The 19,645-nt window shown below is 33.9% G+C and overlaps 1 protein-coding gene across 2 annotated transcripts; it reads right to left on the reverse strand.

Moving 5' to 3' along the window:
- Nucleotides 1-6,753: 6,753 nt before the first annotated feature.
- On the reverse strand, nt 6,754-19,264 carry LOC149804529 (uridine diphosphate glucose pyrophosphatase NUDT14-like). Of its 2 annotated transcripts, none has more exons than XM_089941137.1 (5): nt 18,990-19,264; nt 15,103-15,146; nt 14,341-14,405; nt 12,419-12,638; nt 6,754-8,018 (listed from the first exon to the last, which is right to left on the reverse strand). In XM_089941137.1, the coding sequence occupies exons 1-5, from the start codon at nt 19,068-19,070 to the stop codon at nt 7,784-7,786; spliced, it is 645 nt and encodes a 214-aa protein (XP_089797263.1). In that variant the 5' UTR covers nt 19,071-19,264; the 3' UTR covers nt 6,754-7,783. The 2 variants fall into 2 exon arrangements, with proteins under 2 accessions (XP_089797263.1, XP_089797273.1); XM_089941147.1 differs by lacking the exon at nt 18,990-19,264 and adding an exon at nt 16,425-18,069.
- Between the last annotated feature and the right edge of the window lie 381 nt (nt 19,265-19,645).

The raw sequence follows: 19,645 nt of genomic DNA on the forward strand, positions 1-19,645 counted from the left end.
AATAATATAATGGGATGTTACATCAGTAACATGTCAATCCATGTTTCCCATCGTCCGAATGCCCTAATTAAGATAAGTGCTAATTTAGTCCGATTCTGTCTGTCGCTGAAAAAGTGATAGAGTAAAACGTCAATTATGAAGACGCCAATTATCCAGATTTTGCGCTTGTAGGGACTACTACCGTGTCCAACAAAACCTTGTATTTATCACAATGTATATGTATCTATACATGAAAAAAAAATTGCCGACCACGACACCAGAATAGAACAGCGAGAGAAATGACAATCAAACACAATCGAATATAACCACAAACAATACGCTCGTATTATCAATAAATCTTCTTAAAGAAAAAACAGTGTAATTAAAAAATAGGGAAGGAGATAATATATACAAGAGGAGAAAGTTTATTCCACCCTTCTGTCCCTTAAGGAGTGCGCCCTGACAATATGTAATTTGTCATAGACAAATGTCAAGCTAATCAATAGCTCAATAAAGGCACAATACATAGCATTCTGTGGTCCAAGCCCACGTAATTAACTATCAACCAATGATCAATGGCAATTTAACGGGAGATAAAAGCTACTCGTCTACCGGTACAGGTGTGAATATAATCCATGTCAGAAGAGTTTACCCACACCGAACCCCTTTGACACATGCATATACTATGGTAATGAATTTTAATTTAAATTACAGTATCTTACTAATATTTTGATTAGTTCTATTTTTTCTGCTCGTATGCATGTCGAATCTCTAAGAAAAACGGTAACATTTACTATAAACAGTCAAAATTACAATTATTAGACTCATTCAATCCAGATACCTCCATTCACATTTCCATCTGCTGACCAAATTTCCATCATCCGTCCGACGGATTATCCGGAGACGTATTTACCCAGATGTGTTCGGATAATCGATGTTGTGATGTACCACTGCACCTCTTTAAACTGCTCTCTCTCTCTCTCTCTCTCTCTCTCTCTCTCTCTGCTATTGATAATTGTATTTTGGACCTGACTTGTCAAAAATCAAAAGTTCATTTGTAAACAACATGCTTATCTCAATCTCTGAGTTCATAACACCAGAAATTCCCTACGAAAATAAGTGTTTACTTCATTTTATATTATAATTTTAGTAATAGACCTTGTAATTATAACTAACATTTTATCTTTAAAAAAGTTGGAATTTTTCAGAATGAAATTTTCCATTAGATACTACATTGTTTAAAACAGAAAATTTGACCCGAGGTCTAGTATAGAACAGTATAATGTTGTTTATCAAGAAGTTATTCATTCACGCTGTAAGCTCTGAGCAGAATCAGTTGTATTATTGTTGTGTCCAGTATTTCGTTTGGGCTGGAATTTATTTATTCAAATTATTTAATTCAAGCTATTGTTTGAAAATACAAACTCAAAATAACATTTTTGGAAATAGAGACTCGGATTTACAGTTAAGTTCAAATAAAGATATGTTCTTGGATTGTATTATTGTGGTTCAGCAAAAGCCTGTTGGCACATCACTACGAAACAGGAATCGCAGGCAAATCAACTCTTCCAACGTTAGATATATTTTGGAATACCAATGAAGTTTATTCTGAACTTAAATATTATGACCTGTGTTTGAAATTCGAGGATTAATTTTACATATTTCACTTTGTATTATAAGTAAATATATTATCTATTGAATTTTACAGAACTTAAGGGTTTTCGCTATTTGCTTTTACTTAGTTTCCAACCATAGAATATATATATATATATATATATATATATATATATATATATATATATATATATATATATATATATATATATATATATATATATATATATATTTACTATTGTGTGTTTAATTTATGTTAATGACAAAGTCATAAACAGAATGTTTGCATAGCAAATGTCAGTCTTGTTTACCGTTTGACTAGGTTTTTCAGTTGGAGTGCTTCACGTTTTAGGTCCAATTAAAATGTTTATAAATAGGGATTTTATATATAGATAATTCATTCCTGTTTTAGATCAGTCTGTGGAATCCACTTGTGATCAGAGTTTACATTTGTATTCAGATGTAATTATAGAAGAATTATTTATACTAATAATCGGAATTACTAAAGTGCTTATTCACCTTTGGATTAATACAGCTCATTCACTTTTTTAATACTAAAACACAACTTTGGCTTGTTATAAACTCATTCAATGACATTATGGATTGCATCACTGTGTTAAATCAGGACATTCAAGACTACTGGAATTCATCTGGAACATTACATTGTTGGACTAGTTATATGAGATTTGGGATTATTTGAAATTTAGCTCACAATATTTTAAGAATCTTTGAATTTTCATTTTGTATTGAAGGGAAAAAAATTACGTGTCAGTTTTACTTAAATTGTTGGTTTCACGTTCTTTCTTTTACATATTTTAAGAAAGAGTGTAGTAACTGAAATTGGGGGTTTGTTCGTGATAAGAATTTCTTCAAAACCTTTCAGAGATATTAAAAACTGCCCTTAAAATATAAATTGAATATGCTTCGGAATTTTCATTGTCCCTGGCAAATATTTTAATTTCACACATTTGGGATATCTTTAGTGAAACCAGCATCTAATACAGTGAACTTTCTTTCAAATAATACCCAGTAGGGGTTAGAACCTTTGAAAAAGGACACGTTGCTTCAGCTTGCCAGACATTATGATCTTTCTGAAGCAAACATAAGAAATAAATTAAAATAAACATTTGAATCTGCATTTTGTGGGAATGGAAATTTTGGACGATAGTATTTCGGGATTTTTTATTGGTAAGTTTATATCTGGTTTCAATATGAATTTAAAAGAATTACAGCAAAAAAGAAACCAGATAGTAATGGAAATCAATTTATGAAAGCTTCAGCTTCAAAAGGAAATCTTTGAAAAGCAAATTCAGAGAGAGGAAAAGAAGAAAGAGGTGCAACGATCGAGAGAGAAGAGAAAGAAATGCAAATTCGGAGAGAAATACAAGAGAGAGAAGCAGATATATATATATATATATATATATATATATATATATATATATATATATATATATATATATATATATAGATAGAGAGAGGGAGAGAGAGAGAGAGAGAGAGAGAGAGAGAGAGGAGGGGGTAAGGATAGGCAAACGCAGAGAAAAAAATGGAGATGTAATATAAATTAAAATAATTGAACTGGCATATGGTTCACTCTCCCTACCCCCTTATACACAATTTCGGGTAATGATAATAACAGAAATATCAGGTTAGTACTTACTATTCAGGAAAAAGTAGATAAATACTTTTTTCTTTTTGAGAAAATTGCTGAAAGTTTGAAATGGCCTAGAGAGTATTTGATTTTATTCTAACGTGTACATACTGGCTAAGCCCATGAAATCTAAACTTAGTATATCGACAATTGTGTAGAAATGAAACTGGACCCATGTCGAATTTGCAAGGGGAAAATAACTATCTGAAAGGTGGTGATCAGTCAAGAATGTCTACAAAGATTACGATAACCATAGACATCTCATATTAGAAGATTTCAAGAAATAGTGCGGTCAAGGTATATGCTGATGAGCAAAAGATCGATGTCAATATATATGCTGATGAGCAAAAGATCGATGTCAAGGCCTATGCTGATGAGCAAAAGATCGATGTCAAGGCCTATGCTGATGAGCAAAAGATCGATGTGAAGGCATATGCTGATGAGCAAAAGATCGACGTCAAGGCCTATGCTGATGAGAAAAAGATCGAAAATTTAGATAATGAAGCTCGCACAGCTGATGATTATTTCTTCGACTCACAAAGTTTCATTTGTCAGTAATTCTTCCTCTCAGACGTTTTTTTTCGGTTTAACAAAAATCACCTAAGTCTCATACAAGTGCTTACAAATTTCAATCCGGCACAACTTCTAGATATCAAACTTCTGATAAGACCGATCAGAAATCATATCTCTTCTTACGTGCACTTATTTCAAAAAAAAAGGGCGCGCGTATTTTCTGGTTTCAACAGGTTGAAATATAAGCAACATAATAAAGATAGAGCTATTCGAAATGCTACATTTTCGAAGAAGTCAAGGTCATAGTCCTGTATTGAAATCATTCCATTAGTGGTGTTAAACAAACCCCAGTATGATAGTTTGGAGAACTACAAACCATTCATGACCGAGGTTCTATATCACTTATTGGTGATTCTGCTAAGCCTATCCATACTAAAATATTAAGGGACACAGAAGCATCAATGAGTCTTTGTTATCGTGTGATATGCCTTTGTATGAGAAGTCTTCTAGTGAACGTGTTCTTATTTGAGGAGTAGAGTGCGGCTTTGTTAATGTTCTTCTTCATTGTGTCAAATGGGCATCAAACTTAAATTCCGAGTCTGTGGTTGTTGGATCAGTGTTTTCATTACCTATGGAAAGTGTATGTGATTTGGATTTTAACGTAGCTTTAACAATTTTTCAGTCATACTGTTACGAGGTCTACGATGTCTGCAGTGTGGCAGATTATAGTGATATCTAGCACTGGTGCATCATTCCAGAGACATGTAGCATGATGTCCCACCCAGTTACATTATCCTGACACCAGGCCGACCAGTCCTAACACTAACTGTTAATGCTGAGCGTCAAGCGAGGCAGCTGTTGGTACCATTTTTAAGTCTTTGGTATCACTCGGCCGATGATCGAACCCGCGACCTCCCGCATCCAAGGCGGACGCTCTAACCACTAGGCCACCAGAGCGGTACCTATGGAAAGAAGCTAATCATTTATAACTAGCCAGTAACCTAACTGGACATAAAGTTGTTGTTAATCCACTAGTAACTAACAAATCTAGTTTGGATCAAAATGTTTAAGCTACTGAGATTAAATCTAGAATTTGTATCCTGCTTTTGTAGTTACAACAGCTATGGCAAAATGAGCTCTTGAGAATGATGTTGATCAGTAAATTGTTCCTTTAGCTGACACATTTATTGGTCATTCCTCTGACGAGGTCACTTTTGCTCCTGGTTATTGTTGTAGGGTTTCATACAATGTTTCAGCACAATATAGGCTACACATGGTGGCAAGTATACAGGGTGAAGGAAGAACCTGGGAAAACCCGGAAAGAACCACCGACCTATGAGAAGCTACTGGTATTGATCAATAGATATTGGTAAGTAATTTTTTTACACTTGCTGACCTTCCCAAATCTTTCCAGTCTTATCAAAGATCATATTTTAAGTCAAGAATTTTCCAACAAGTTATGCATAAATTGGCTTTAAATCTTCTGCCCAACATTCTGAGAGTCAAAGGGCTTTTGAAATATTTCATCAAACTTTGAAGAACATAATTGGTCATATTGCTTTGAAAAGAAAGGATTGGGATGAGGGTATTCACTTAATTCAATTATATCATTAACACCCATGTAACAGAAACAACTTTGTCATGTAAAAATTTTAAAGGAATATTTGATAGAGACAGTGCAAAGAAAGTTTGGCATTTGCAACTCCAGATGGGCTTTGTCAGTAAAACGTGATGCCCTCTGGAATGAAAAGTTCTCTGGCAACATTCCAACATCTAATGAACATACTAACATCTAGTCTAGATAACTGATACATACATCAATGACATAATCATCTATAATTACATCTGAGATCACTTGGAAACAATTAAGAAATTCTTTTATCAACTCATCAATGCTAATCCAACAGCTAATTTAGGTAAAATTTAGTTTGGTCATATATGTACCACATTTTTAGGACATATTGTGTGACAAGGTCAAGTAAAACCTGTAGAAGTTAAGGTCAAAGTTATCTCCAAATACACAGTACCTATTAGTAAAATGCAACTGATACAATGTTTGGGTAATGCTGGCTATAACTGGAAATTTGTTTAAATTGCTGCAAAACTGCCAAACCTCAGACAAATTTGTTGAGTAAGAAATGAAAGTTTCATTGGTCTGACAAGTATGAGAAATATTTTGACAAATTAAAGGCCATACTTAAAAGTACACCACTAGATAATTAGATTGCAGATGTACTCTTATGTATATTTAATTTGTATTGTGTGACTGAACTTAGTCCATAACTATGGGGTGGGGTTTGGGACTGCATGACTTGGACTAAAATTGATACTGTGTTCATAACTTTTGAATGTAAGTTGTAAAGCATATGTTTACATAGCTAAGTTTGGTGATGACTGTAGGTTGTAAACATACTTCATTCCTGTTTTAGGTCAGTGTGTATAATCCATTTGTTATCGAGTTTACAGCTGTGCTCAGATATAATTCTATAGGAATTATTTATTTGAAATACTCATTGGAATTGATAAATTGCTCATTCCCTTTTGGACTAATACACTACTTTGGATTATTGTGAACTCATTCAAAGACATTCTGGATTGCATCACTATTATATTATGACATTCAAGACTGGAGTTTATTCAGAACATTTTATATTTCTGGACATTTATGATTATTTAAGATTTTTAATTTGTACTACTGTAAGTGTCTCTTAAATTTTCAAACAATGTATTGATGAAAAATAAATAGCTTGTTGATTTTGCGTCTTTCTGTTATATATTTTAAGACCTATATATATATATATATATATATATATATATATATATATATATATATATATATATATATATATATATATTGGGGATGGATGGATACCCAGCCAAGCCCAGTAACCTGGACCTTTCTAAGTTACAAGATAAACGTTTGATTTTGCTAAGTGTGGTTACCTTGTCTCTCTGGCTGTTGGTAGAAAATGTTTAAATAAAACACACAGAAAATGTTTTGTGATTCAAATAATGATGGTGTAATAAGGGGATGTGGACAAAAATATGGGAGTAGAAAAACACAGCCAATAAAAAAAATGATCAGACTGAGTACCTGGCAAAGTTTCTCTATCCATCCATATAAACAGGAACCAGCTCATCTCCATCAATCATTATAAACAGATGTTGCTAATAGCTAAAATCCTCTGAGATCATTATTATATATGCATCTGTACCAAATCTGATAAAAAAGTATCAGAAATCTGCCTCTTGGGTGGTAAAAAATAAGCTAATCAAAGGCCATATTATCTCATTAGTGTGTGTAATTGTTGCTTATAACCAAACTCATGCTAGACCTAAATGATGTCAATGTATATATCAAATTTTATCCAACTTTGTTCAGTGATACAGCCTCTAGCAATGCAGTGCTCAGGAAATCAGATTACTTCATTCATTTGAAGGGCATCTCACATAATGAAACACATCTGGTATCTTAAAGACACAAGCTTACATGACTGTGTTGATCCAAATCTGTCCTGACATACATTAGGCTCAGCCATAATTGATCTCTTATGAGATGTTGATGATATAAGTGTACTTATCAACTTCGGTCAAAAACTCTTCAAAAATAAAAACTGTAAAACCCCAGTAAATAAATCGTAAACTTAAAACAACTCTACACACAACAGACGAAGCAAGACAAACAACTCTACATACAACAGATGATGCAAGACAAACAAAAGAATGACATACGTAGTTGGCCTCATAAGCAGGCAAGGGAAAGCAGAAAAAATATAACATTTTTTTTCTACACTGTTGTAATTCATATAGAAAAAACATATTTATACAAATAACTTACATATTTAAAATAATCTTGGTCTGTGATATCCAGATACTGCATTGAAAAAGAACAGAAAAATTGTTCTATCATTTGACTTAATAATGTATATGCATGCGGATTTTATGAGCATGATCACATAAAGATATCATTATAGTTTACTTCCAAATTGAAACAATATGTCATTGTCTCCTCATGTACAGCACATACTACTGCGAGGTTTTGCGTATATTTTCATAAAACCACATTAAAGCAAACAAAAAAGCAGCTGGCTTTTGTATGGTTTCATCCATCAAGAGATTCTTTCCTTGGTCCACAGGAACTTCTACAACATCAATAAGTTCCCCCTCCTCCACTATACCTCCCCCTTTACCAACCCTCTGATCATCTGTCACCTCTACATAGTACAGCTCCTGTAGAGCACCTGTTGTTCCCACGCCGGCCCTGAAAAGAGCCGAGTGAATATATTAATCAATCACTTTGCAAATCCATCATACTGGGTTCAAGTGACCTAAATACAACTGATACATTCAAAACTAGATACCTTCCAAAAACTCTGATTATTATCATCCTAAAAAGAAAAATCTATTGTGTTATTTTGTTTTGTTAAGATATGCACATAGTATAATATAAAACTTTGCATTCAGTATAATATAAAACACAGCATAATATAAAACACAGTATAATTTAAAACACAGTATAATATGAAACTTTGCATTCATTGGGGTGGCATAGCAAGAGAAAGCATAGAAAATGAAAGCATATTTTTTTCCATATTTTTAATAAAGTAAATGCACTATCTTCACGAAGAAATAAGAACTGATAATAAAATCTTAAAATAAGCATTCCAAAGATTATAACCTTAATACACCGACAAATGTCATTATTTCCTACCACATACACCGCTTGAATACTGTGATACCATTCTTCCATCCATCCACTATTTGTCTTTCACTTCACTGCCTCGTAAACCAATATACTAGAAATTCACAAAACTTGCAAGTTTGATTATCCATGTGATAACTTATCTTGTCCACATTGTTTTTATTTTTATATTTCTCCCTCCCTTGGGTTTCTGACAAAGACAATTAGCCAGCTTAGTAACATTTCTTTTTTAAATATTACTATTTTATTTTAATCAATATTTCTATATGTAATGATACCATACATGTGTGTGTGTGTGTGTGTGTGTGTGTGTGTGTGCAGGATTAAGATGAGGTGTTGGAAGGAAAACAGTTCCAAAATGATGCTATTTCAATTAAGACAATTTGCAAACAGCATGAGGATTTGCAATGACAAGTCACTGAAGTTGGTCTATTATAACTGCCTAATAGCATATTTAAAAAAACTCTGATATGGTCATTTCTGTGGATAGACTTCAAAATGGAGCATCCATGCCTATATAAATGGAATTGTAAGTTAAATCTGTTTGCAAAAGTTTCAATATGTGTCATTACATCTAATGATTTTATAGATCTGTGCGTCCATCATGAATTTGAAGATTCATTACTTTTGTAAAAAAATATGTTAAAAGCAAAACTCATTTCCATTTACAGTTTGGCTATGAACTCTCTCTCTCTCTCTAATTAAAAACGTGCATGTGTGTGTGTGTGTGTGATCTGGCTTTTTAACATAGCTTTAACAATTTTTCAGTCATATCGCTACTATGTCGGCAGTGTGGCAGTTTATGGTGATGTCTAGCACTGGGTTATCATGCTACAGATATGTAGCATCATGTCCTACCCAGTCACATTATCCTTATACCAGGCCGACGAGTCCTAACACTAACCTCTTAATGCTGAGTACCTAGCGAGGCAGCTGTTAGTATCATTTTTATGTCTTTGGTATGACTGAAGGGTTCAAACCTGTGATGTCCCACATCTGAGGCACCTTATAAACAATATATTAGTTTCTGTTTACTTGTGTTTCTACTAAATAAAGATTTTGTATCTTATAGAAATTACATTATGTGAAAAGCACGCATTCATTATGTCCCACATCAACTTTTAATTTAAATCATAATTTGACTCCTGCTTTACAGATCTGCTGTGAGTATCCATGTTTCACAAGTATTCAGAAAGATGGATACATCAATAGAGTGCATCAGCTTGGAACCAACAGCAATGTTGCAGTCCTTCTATAATGGTCTCAGCCTTGTTAATAGTGCTGTACAGGCAATCTTAGCTAGTACCACCAGTTTGGAGCCTCATCTGTGTAATTGATCCCAGTTATCTTAAGCTTGTGACTGTTTCCAGCTTCTGTTCACTGACCTTTCTCTAAGCATGATGCCATTGGTGTTGTTTGTCATCAATTTGGTTTCTCTGCACTAATTTCCATACTGTATTCTGTGGAGGTTGTGTCGAGGCATTCAACCAAGTCAGCCAGCTCTTTTTCATCTCCTGCCAAACCATCAATATCATCTGCGAAGGGAAGGTTGGTGATTGTTTTTCCTCTGATGCTGGATTTGGTATAGCTGTAGGTTACCTTTAGGGGAACACGGTGACCTTGTGCTGGCCAATACATTTGACCCCCACAAAGCATCTAAAAGATGGACTTGACACAGTACAGATGGAAAACATCACAACCTGACTGACTAAACTTTAATGAAAAGACAATTCAGCACAGGATTGAACATCATCAGAACACGAAATTTCCCAGGTGCAGATATTGGAAGTGATCATGATTTATTGATGACACTATTTAGCCTCCTGCTGAAAATGACAAAAAGCCTAACCAACCAAGAATCAGATTTGATCTTGAAATATTAAAAAGATTCTAAAGTCACCAAAGCTTTCTGAGAAGTGATGGGTGGTAAATTTGCACCACTTATCACCTTTGACAACCAAGACATAGACCTAGAGTCCCTAACCACCACATTCAACATGGCTGTCAGACACCAAAAAAACTCTGATCATAAAAAATGTCCTTGAACTTTGTGACAAAAGAAGAGAAGTGATAAAGAGAAAGATGGTCATAAGGGAGCTAAAAATTAGAGAGATAAACAACATAATCAGGAAAAGCATGAGTAAGGCAGAGGAGTTTAGGATAGAAAGACAATGCTCCAAAATCAAAGACTGTCTGAGTAGAAACAACAGCAAGAAGGCATATCATTTGGTGAAAGATCTTACAACCATGAAACAAAGAAAAACTACAACCATCCAAGACAAACCAAGAAACTGCCTGATAGAAGATCAAGAGATCCTCAAGCAATGGACAGAATACTGCAGAGAATTTTATGATTATAAGACCCAAGAAGATCCAGCAGTACTAAACTGATTCTCAGTCAGAAGAAATTGATGGCAACCCTATTCCTTCGTGAGAAAGTAGAGACAGCAGTTGGGTTTCTGAAGAAAGGAAAGTCAGTTAGAGTTGGCAACATATCAGCAGAGTTTATTCAAGCCAGAGGAGAAAAGACGGTCACAGTCATAACAATAATCTGCAACAAAATACAGCAGACAGGAGAATGGCCCACTAGATGGACTCAATCCTGTCTGAGGCAACAACTTGACCCACAATATGTTGCCTTCCATTACTTGTCTAAATTTCAGTTTGTGTGAGACAAGATGTATATTAAACACCCATTTCTGATTGGACATCAATAAATAAAAGTTCAATAAATGGTCTGAGTACTCTTGTTATGATGAGATGTACATGTTGAACTGGATGGGAAGTAAGTATGATAACATTAGTGTATAGAAGTCATTCATGCTACATCTGCTCTCTCTCTCTCTCTCTCATACACATACAAACACAGACAGACACAAACAACCATACACAGACACACACACACACACTCTTACTATTAAATTAAAATATAGATTTATAATAATAATAAAAGATAGTGAAAAACACACACTAAATAAATTAAATATATCAACATAAACAAATTTTTCCATTTAACTAAAAAATATTTTTACCTGGAACAAATCAATTTCCCCTCTCAAGAATATCTTCACCTCAAATAAAACAACTAAGTTAGTAACCTTGGTGAAAAGGCAAACAGAATTTCATTCACTGAAAACTTGGGTGTAGCATCTTGTATTCAAACTGGCATAATATACATTTCAATAGACTGCTAAGTAATTGGAATAATTAGTCAAACAATAGCATAACAGAGATCCAACACATACCACTAATTGGAATAACTAGTCAAACAATAGCATAACAGAGATCCAACACATACCACTAATTGGAATAATTAGTCAAACAATAGCATAACAGAGATCCAACACATACCACTAACTGGAATAATTAGTCAAACAATAGCATAACAGAGATCCAACACGTATCACTAATTGGAATAATTAGTCAAACAATAGCATAACAGAGATCCAACACATACCACTAATTGGAATAATTAGTCAAACAATAGCATAACAGAGATCCAACACATACCACTAACTGGAATAATTAGTCAAACAATAGCATAACAGAGATCCAACACATACCACTAATTGGAATAATTAGTCAAACAATAGCATAACAGAGATCCAACACATACCACTAACTGGAATAATTAGTCAAACAATAGCATAACAGAGATCCAACACATACCACTAACTGGAATAATTAGTCAAACAATAGCATAACAGAGATCCAACACATACCACTAACTGGAATAATTAGTCAAACAATAGCATAACAGAGATCCAACACATACCACTAATTGGAATAATTAGTCAAACAATAGCATAACAGAGATCCAACACATACCACTAACTGGAATAATTAGTCAAACAATAGCATAACAGAGATCCAAACACACCACTAATTGGATCATACAGACCGATAGACCTAGACCGAACTTTCTTAGTTCACTGAGATGAAAACTGATGGATCCTCACCTAAAACTGGTAATTCTCTGGAATTTTTCTAACGGGACCTTGTATCCGCATTCTTCTAGTACTTCTGCCTGAGCAGTTTCTTGGAAGCTCATGTCTTTATCAATAATCCCTGCACACAGCTCATAGGTAATTCCATGACTTGCCGGAAATTTACTGGTGTCAATCGTTTCTATCCCATCATCCCGACTTGCCTCCTTCTGGACACTGCAGTAGTACACGGCTACAAAACAAGGCAATTAGTATAACAAGGCAATTAGTGTCACGGAATAGTATAAAATCTTTATTTATTAAATACACGTACTCAGGTTTCGTTTTTTGTGTACAACGATGCCCGAGGGTGATGTGTGTATATTGTACAATATTTCGAAACAGTGAGTTCGTTTCATCCTATGACGGACGTGCGAAGTGCTTTCGATGGGAAGAACCGAATACTTTCCGCGCACAGATGATGTATGACTGCATCGTCTGTGTATAAATGCCTCACCGTAAGACTATATCTTCACATTACGGAACGTCTTGTCAGTGAGCGGTCTACTTAAGGACTTGCACATCTTCAGCTCTAGAGATATGTGGGTGATTTATTAATTTCTTTCGTATAAGTTATAACTATTGCACTACCACGTTTATTTTTGTATATTTTCCATGTAGCTTCGACTTACGAAGTATAATGCAAATATTTTCTATTCTTGTTTGTGACTTAGCAAGAGATTTATATTAGCAATGTAAAGTTGCATTTTTAAGAAACGTTTAGTACCGTAGGATCCTTATCACTTCTGAACCTGTTTATTGCTTCGTAATTATTGTGCCGATACTGTAATCTGTATAGCTTGCCGCATATAACGTCATTACGTTTTATCATATATGCCCGTGTACACGGTGTTAGATGTATTTTCAGCTGATCGGAATCGACGTGGTACCAGCTTCTACAGCTAACTACAGAAGTTAACCATAGCAGCTGTAAAGCTGAACCACAGCAGCCGTAGAGTTGAGTGAACAGTGTTTGCTGGTCGAGTAGCAGGTGATCGGGAGTTGATGACCGAATTGGTGGGCGCTGATTGCTTGATTGACCAAGGAATTGAATGGTGGTCGGTAACTACCTGAAATACTGACTGCTTGATTGACCAGTGTGACCGGTAGCCCAAGTGTACTAGTGACGGAGTGTTTGTGTTACTCCATGCATGTAATTTTTTAGGCGTGGGCTAATTTTGGATTTTTTTAACACTGTGTTTTGGGACTGTAACGATTTTGTATGATATCTGTCCCTTTGTTTTCATCATTTGTACTATTTGAGTAAAATACCTCATTTTCAATATCTGAGTAAATATATTTTACTAAATTAGTAAAAGTATATTTTTTACTATTTGAGTAAAACACATCATTCTTTTCGTCGCGTGAAATTACTGTGAATCATTCACCTTTGTCCTTGTACTGTGTAAGGTCATTTATTTGTATTTTCATTTGTTGAATTATTAGGTTCGTGCGAATTATGTTAATTTGTCCAATATTTGGATCTTATACACGTACGTATTAATCATAATTCTTTTCTCATTCAAGTCATTCATCATTAAACATTGTATTTGTATCACCATCAAAAGTGTTCTGTTATAAATCCGAAATCCAACCCAGTTATCTTATTACATTTAGTATAACAAGGCAATTAGTATTTGTGAACAATTGTGCTTAATAATATTTAAAAGAAAACTGATTATTGGTAAAAATATGATTCTGTCTAATCTGTAAAAAAAACAAGCTTTTTTAAAGTTTTTTTTTTTACCAATATATAATAGTAGTGTAGAACTATTATCGCAACATCTATTATAAATGCATGCTTTACATTTAAAAAACACCAAATAAAGATTTCAGATTGATGTACATATTTTATTTAATTAAGTTAATTAAGACATGAATTACTCTTTACTTACCTGGCCTGAACTGTTTTACAAATACCAATACATCCCTGGAAACGTTGTAAACGAGTACTGCCACGCTGTAAACAAAAATGGAAAAGTTTTGCATACAAAACTACAAATTTGCCGTGGGAAGGAAAAATCACAACATTAATGCACCTGCTGTAAAACTGCCTATCGTGCGCTGTTTCTGATAACCCCTTTAATCAGGAAAAAAAAAAAACACTTGTACCTCTTGGCTTATGGCCATGGCCTATTTAAATTGATGAAAAACTGGCAATTAAACCAATTTCAATTGATCTAGGAATTATAAATGTTCCAAGGACAAAACGAATTAAGTATATAAAAAAAACACAACAAACGAACGAATATTTCAGACCCACTCAGCAATGACATCAGTCTTATTTATACGTTTCTTGTAAACTGACAATATCCCCAGTGTTGATATCAAAGCTCGAATTTCCTTGTTTTGGTTGTACTACTGGTTTAAAACAGAAACCACAATCCAACACAGGCTGAATTTTCTTCATTTTTTTACTCGCATACTTAATATCATTACAGCTTGTATAATGATGATTTTCAGTAAGTGCTGAAGGTATATCAAGAAGAATTATAATGGCTTTAAAACGGTAATACAAAAAAAAAAGAAATATGTATTGTTAACGAGAAAAATGGTTTGTCTTCAATCCCCAGCGCGACGAAATTTGCTGTAGTTCGCCGAGTGGTGTAAGGGAGAGAAATCTTTCAAAAACATTTGTTTAATGTCGCTACGGTTACCTGTTGTGAACTTTCATCACATCCCAAATCTTTTGTTTGCCATTCTATTGAGAAAAGAGAATTAAAAAACAGTTACTGGTTAAGTACTACCATCTACTTTTACATCTAACTTAAACACTATCGTGCGGAATAACAACTATAAAAAAGTTGGCTACACAGCAGTTAGGAAAGAGGAAAAAGTGAATATGTGTAAGGGAATCGGCACGAACATTATTACATCAAGACAAAATGTTGAAAAATAAAGACAGTCATTAAAGATACTTAATTGCTACTGTTAATTGCTACTGTTGAAGTTTTATTTTCTTGCTACTGTTAATAGCTACTGTTGAAGTTTTATTTTCTAAGCCGTGTAAATATGAGGTGTTGGACATGGGACACTTTGCGTGACAAATTAAAACATTCCATGGTTTGGTCTAAAACTCCGTAAACATTACACATTATTAAACAGCTGTGCATTTTGCTGACATGTTACTATTATCATTGACAGCTGTGCATTTTGCTGACATGTTACTATTATCATTGACAGCTGTGCATTTTTCTGACTAGTTACTATTATTATTGACAGCTGTGCATTTTTCTGACATGTTACTATTATCATTGACAGCTTCGCATTTTTCTGACTTGTTACTATTATCATTGACAGCTGTGCATTTTTCTGACTTGTTGCTATTATTACTGACAGCTGTTTATTTTCTTGACTTTATCATAAGTGATTTTGTTTTCATATTAAACTAAAGATATGCATTATGCATGATATGTAATATCAATACGGTGTGCACAACTTAACTTAGGTCTTCAGCTTTAGATGGATTCACTTGAACGTTGAAAAGCAACATTAATATTTCAAAATAAAAATTAAAACAATTATTTTTTTAAAAACTGGGATGGACAGAGTTGAAAAATGTTTGAACATTAAAATACAAAAAAGTATATAAAAAGCTGGCATGCCGCCTTTTGTTTGGTGTTAATTTAGGAGCTAACATTGTAATATTTGTAGGTTATTGTATGGTATATCACATTTTTCTTCGGATTCTGAACTATATATTTTAACAACTGGGTGACTAGTAACTTGTTACGAGTCTATGCTCTTCAAATAAGTCACCGAAAAGAGTGAAAAGCAACAGGCTTTGTCAAATTCAACAAATAATTTATTCCCTAGAATACAAAATGAAGATGAAGAAAAGAACTTACGGTATTGCGTATTAAATCCCAAAATAATCCTAGAATTACAGACACGAATCTTAATAATTTAAAGTTCTGAATTAACTTTAGAGAAATCCTAATTAAGTCCAACGCTGAAGTGTCGATGTATCTGCAATTACCTGTGTGGTGCTGATGTGCCAACAGTCTTTTGTTGAAACAAAGTAATATAATTCCAGTTTTGAATTCACTATAAATCCCAAAGAATGTCTCTGTCCAAGAATATTATTGTTATCAGCACTCTGTATTTCCAGAGAAGATATTCATTTTTGTTTTAAAAATGAACACTGAACATAAAAATGATTTTGCTAGATCATAAGCACGAATGAATAATCTTTCCAGCGACAAGATTGTATATTCCTCTACTTAACAACAGGTCACAATTAACATTTTCTAAACAAAAAGCCATTAGCTAATGGAAAATAACCTTCTAGGATGTTCTTAATGTTGACAAAATAAAATGTAAGTTATTATTATATAGTATGTTAATATAATTATAATACATAACCTGGACAATGTCAGGTACACCAGGTAAACTGTAGGAGAATCCCAATAACCTAGACCCAGACCCAAAAAATATTTACATCTATTAATAATGATCCTGATAATAAACCCAAACACATACAGAATATTTTAGCTATGTAATAAAATCAATAATTCAGCTCAAGTAGAAAATAAACTTGACTTTGAAGAACGTTAACTCCAACATGCAATGTTACGTTACAATAGCATATAATGAAACGTAAAAAAATGAAACAAATAATTAACAAACAATGCAGGTTAAATATACATAACAAACTGTGTTCGTCTATTTTGGGGGAGGTGCTGAAACTTAGCAACATAAAAATACTGGGATCATGCCATTCTTGCTTGCTTCAAATTCAACGTCATCGCTACTATAGACAGGAAGTATTAAAGCACTAAATATGGCATGCTGATTTTATAATAAAAAGTACAAATACAATGTATGGTGTTTCTACAATACATGAGCAATGAGTATTTTAATACAGCGTTCATAAGGACTTAATGAATCATGCCTCCTGTCAGTACCTTACATAATGCACAAAGACTTGAAAGAACAATGCCCAATAAGTATATATACAGCGTACACAAGTACTTGAACGAACAATGCCCCATAAGTATATATACAGTGTACACAAACACTTGAATGAACGCCCTATAAATATGCAGCGTGCACAAAGACTTGAGCAAAAAATGTCCCATATGTATCTACACAGCGTGCACACAGACTTGAACCAGCAATGCCCCATACGTATCTATACAGCGTGCACATGTACTTGAACGAACAATGTCCCATCAGTATATATACAGCGTACACAAATACTTGAATGAACAACGTCCTATAAATATATATGCAGCGTGCACAAAGACTTGAACGGACAATGCCCTATACATATGTATACAGCGTGCATAAAGACTTGAACCAACAAGGCCCCATAAGTATATATTCAGTGCGCACAAGTACTTGAAAAACAATGCACCATAAGTATATATACAGCGAGCACAAAGACTTGAACGAACAAAGACCTATAAGTATCTATACAACATGCATAAATACTTGAACGAACAATGCCCTATAAATAGCTGTACAGCGTGCACAGAGACTTTAATTAACAATGCCCTGTAAGTATCTAAACAGCGTACACAAAGACTTGAATAAGTATTTATAAATAACACAGAGACTTGAAAGAACAATGTCATATAAGTACGTATACAACATGCGTAAATACTTGAATAAGCAATGAATTAATAGATAATTTATCAAAAATCATAGTTCTGTTTTAGACATTTACCCACCCCACCCCACCATTACTACAAAAAAAGCCGCGTTTTATGATCGATGTACGCTTTGAAGATATGGTGATCGATGTTTGTTTGCTCAATATTATGCCATCACCCATGACAACAGCTAGTATAAACATTGCACCTTCTGTGCATTTCTTCGAAATACTGACGCTAGTCTAACTAGTGAATCCGAAAGTAAAATAAAACGAAATTCTTTTAAACGATGGCCTTGTACCCATATCAATAATCAAGTGAAATATATATGCAACTTATTAACAAACTATGCATAATAAAATACACATATGACACAGGAAACTGAAGCTTATTATAATCTGGTCTCCACAAAAATTCGCACAGCATATACTTTTTTGTAATATAAACTATATAAATATATGAATTAACAAAATATTGACACATAACTTTAAAAGGACTGTGGAAAACAATTAAAAACATAAAATATTGATAGTAAGGTGCCCAAAGTTTGTTCCAATGCATCATCTAAGTTAAATATTACCAGAGTTTTCTGAAACCTTTTAAAGTGAATTATTGGACACCGGAAATACCAAAAAAAAAAAGATAACGACAGCTTTTAGTCAGCAAGGACGGATTAACAACTAATATATGTTTTATGTGTTTCTGTAAAAGCCTATAGGATTCATTAATGGTGTAAATCTGAACTGCACTGGCTCACGGAGGGAAAAAAATACTACAGTGCCTAAAATATCTCTACTTTCAGTTTGTGCTGTATATGAACATTGCCTAACACAGTTGAAACTAACATGCTGTTACCAGAGTTAACTCCCTTGTGCTTATTTACAGCTCGTAAAGCTATCACTCGTAAAGAGGATAGTAAATGAAGTTAGAAGTCAGCTATCCCTTACCTGTGTATAATGTATCCTGAGAGGTTTCAAATAGTGAGACTCTTTACAGTCTGTAATGAACACGTTTGATATATTTTCCATTGTGAAAAATCAACAAACCCTCAAACGGTGTCAAGTACGAAATATCCCGATGAGCAACATATCCTGATATCCTGTTGGATGTCGTCGGAGCGGTGAAGATAGGTTCTGTCGTGGAACATTAGAACCCACATCTCACTAACCAGCGTCGTCAAGCTTGGGGGCCATCCATATATGACGTTATACAATTTTGGCATCCCCCCCCCCCATTCACCCTCGTCACATTTCGTCACAAATCTCACCCCACCCCCTTTGATGCCATAAAGCTTTAAACCCCCCCCCCCATTTTCAAACGTAAAATTGGTTTCAAATCACTTTGTATATAAAAAAAAAAAAACACAACAATACAACACTGTACTCTGCATTATTTAATACTTAAAAACGATATCTTGATCAATCCGGGTTTAGTCCTCTAGAAATTTATAGTAAAGAGAAAAATTACGAATACGGTAAAGACTTAGAACCCAAGAAATAAAGTTGCAGACATCTCATCTCATGGATTTATTTCTCAATGTTCTCTTCCTCCCATGATGATGCTACGATGCTACGTAGGTTACATTTTCTATGGTAGATGGTGC

The sequence above is a fragment of the Sinohyriopsis cumingii genome, chromosome 2 (genome assembly GCF_028554795.1).
Source record: "Sinohyriopsis cumingii isolate HCF-2022 chromosome 2, ASM2855479v2, whole genome shotgun sequence".
Classification (NCBI taxonomy): domain Eukaryota; kingdom Metazoa; phylum Mollusca; class Bivalvia; order Unionida; family Unionidae; genus Sinohyriopsis; species Sinohyriopsis cumingii.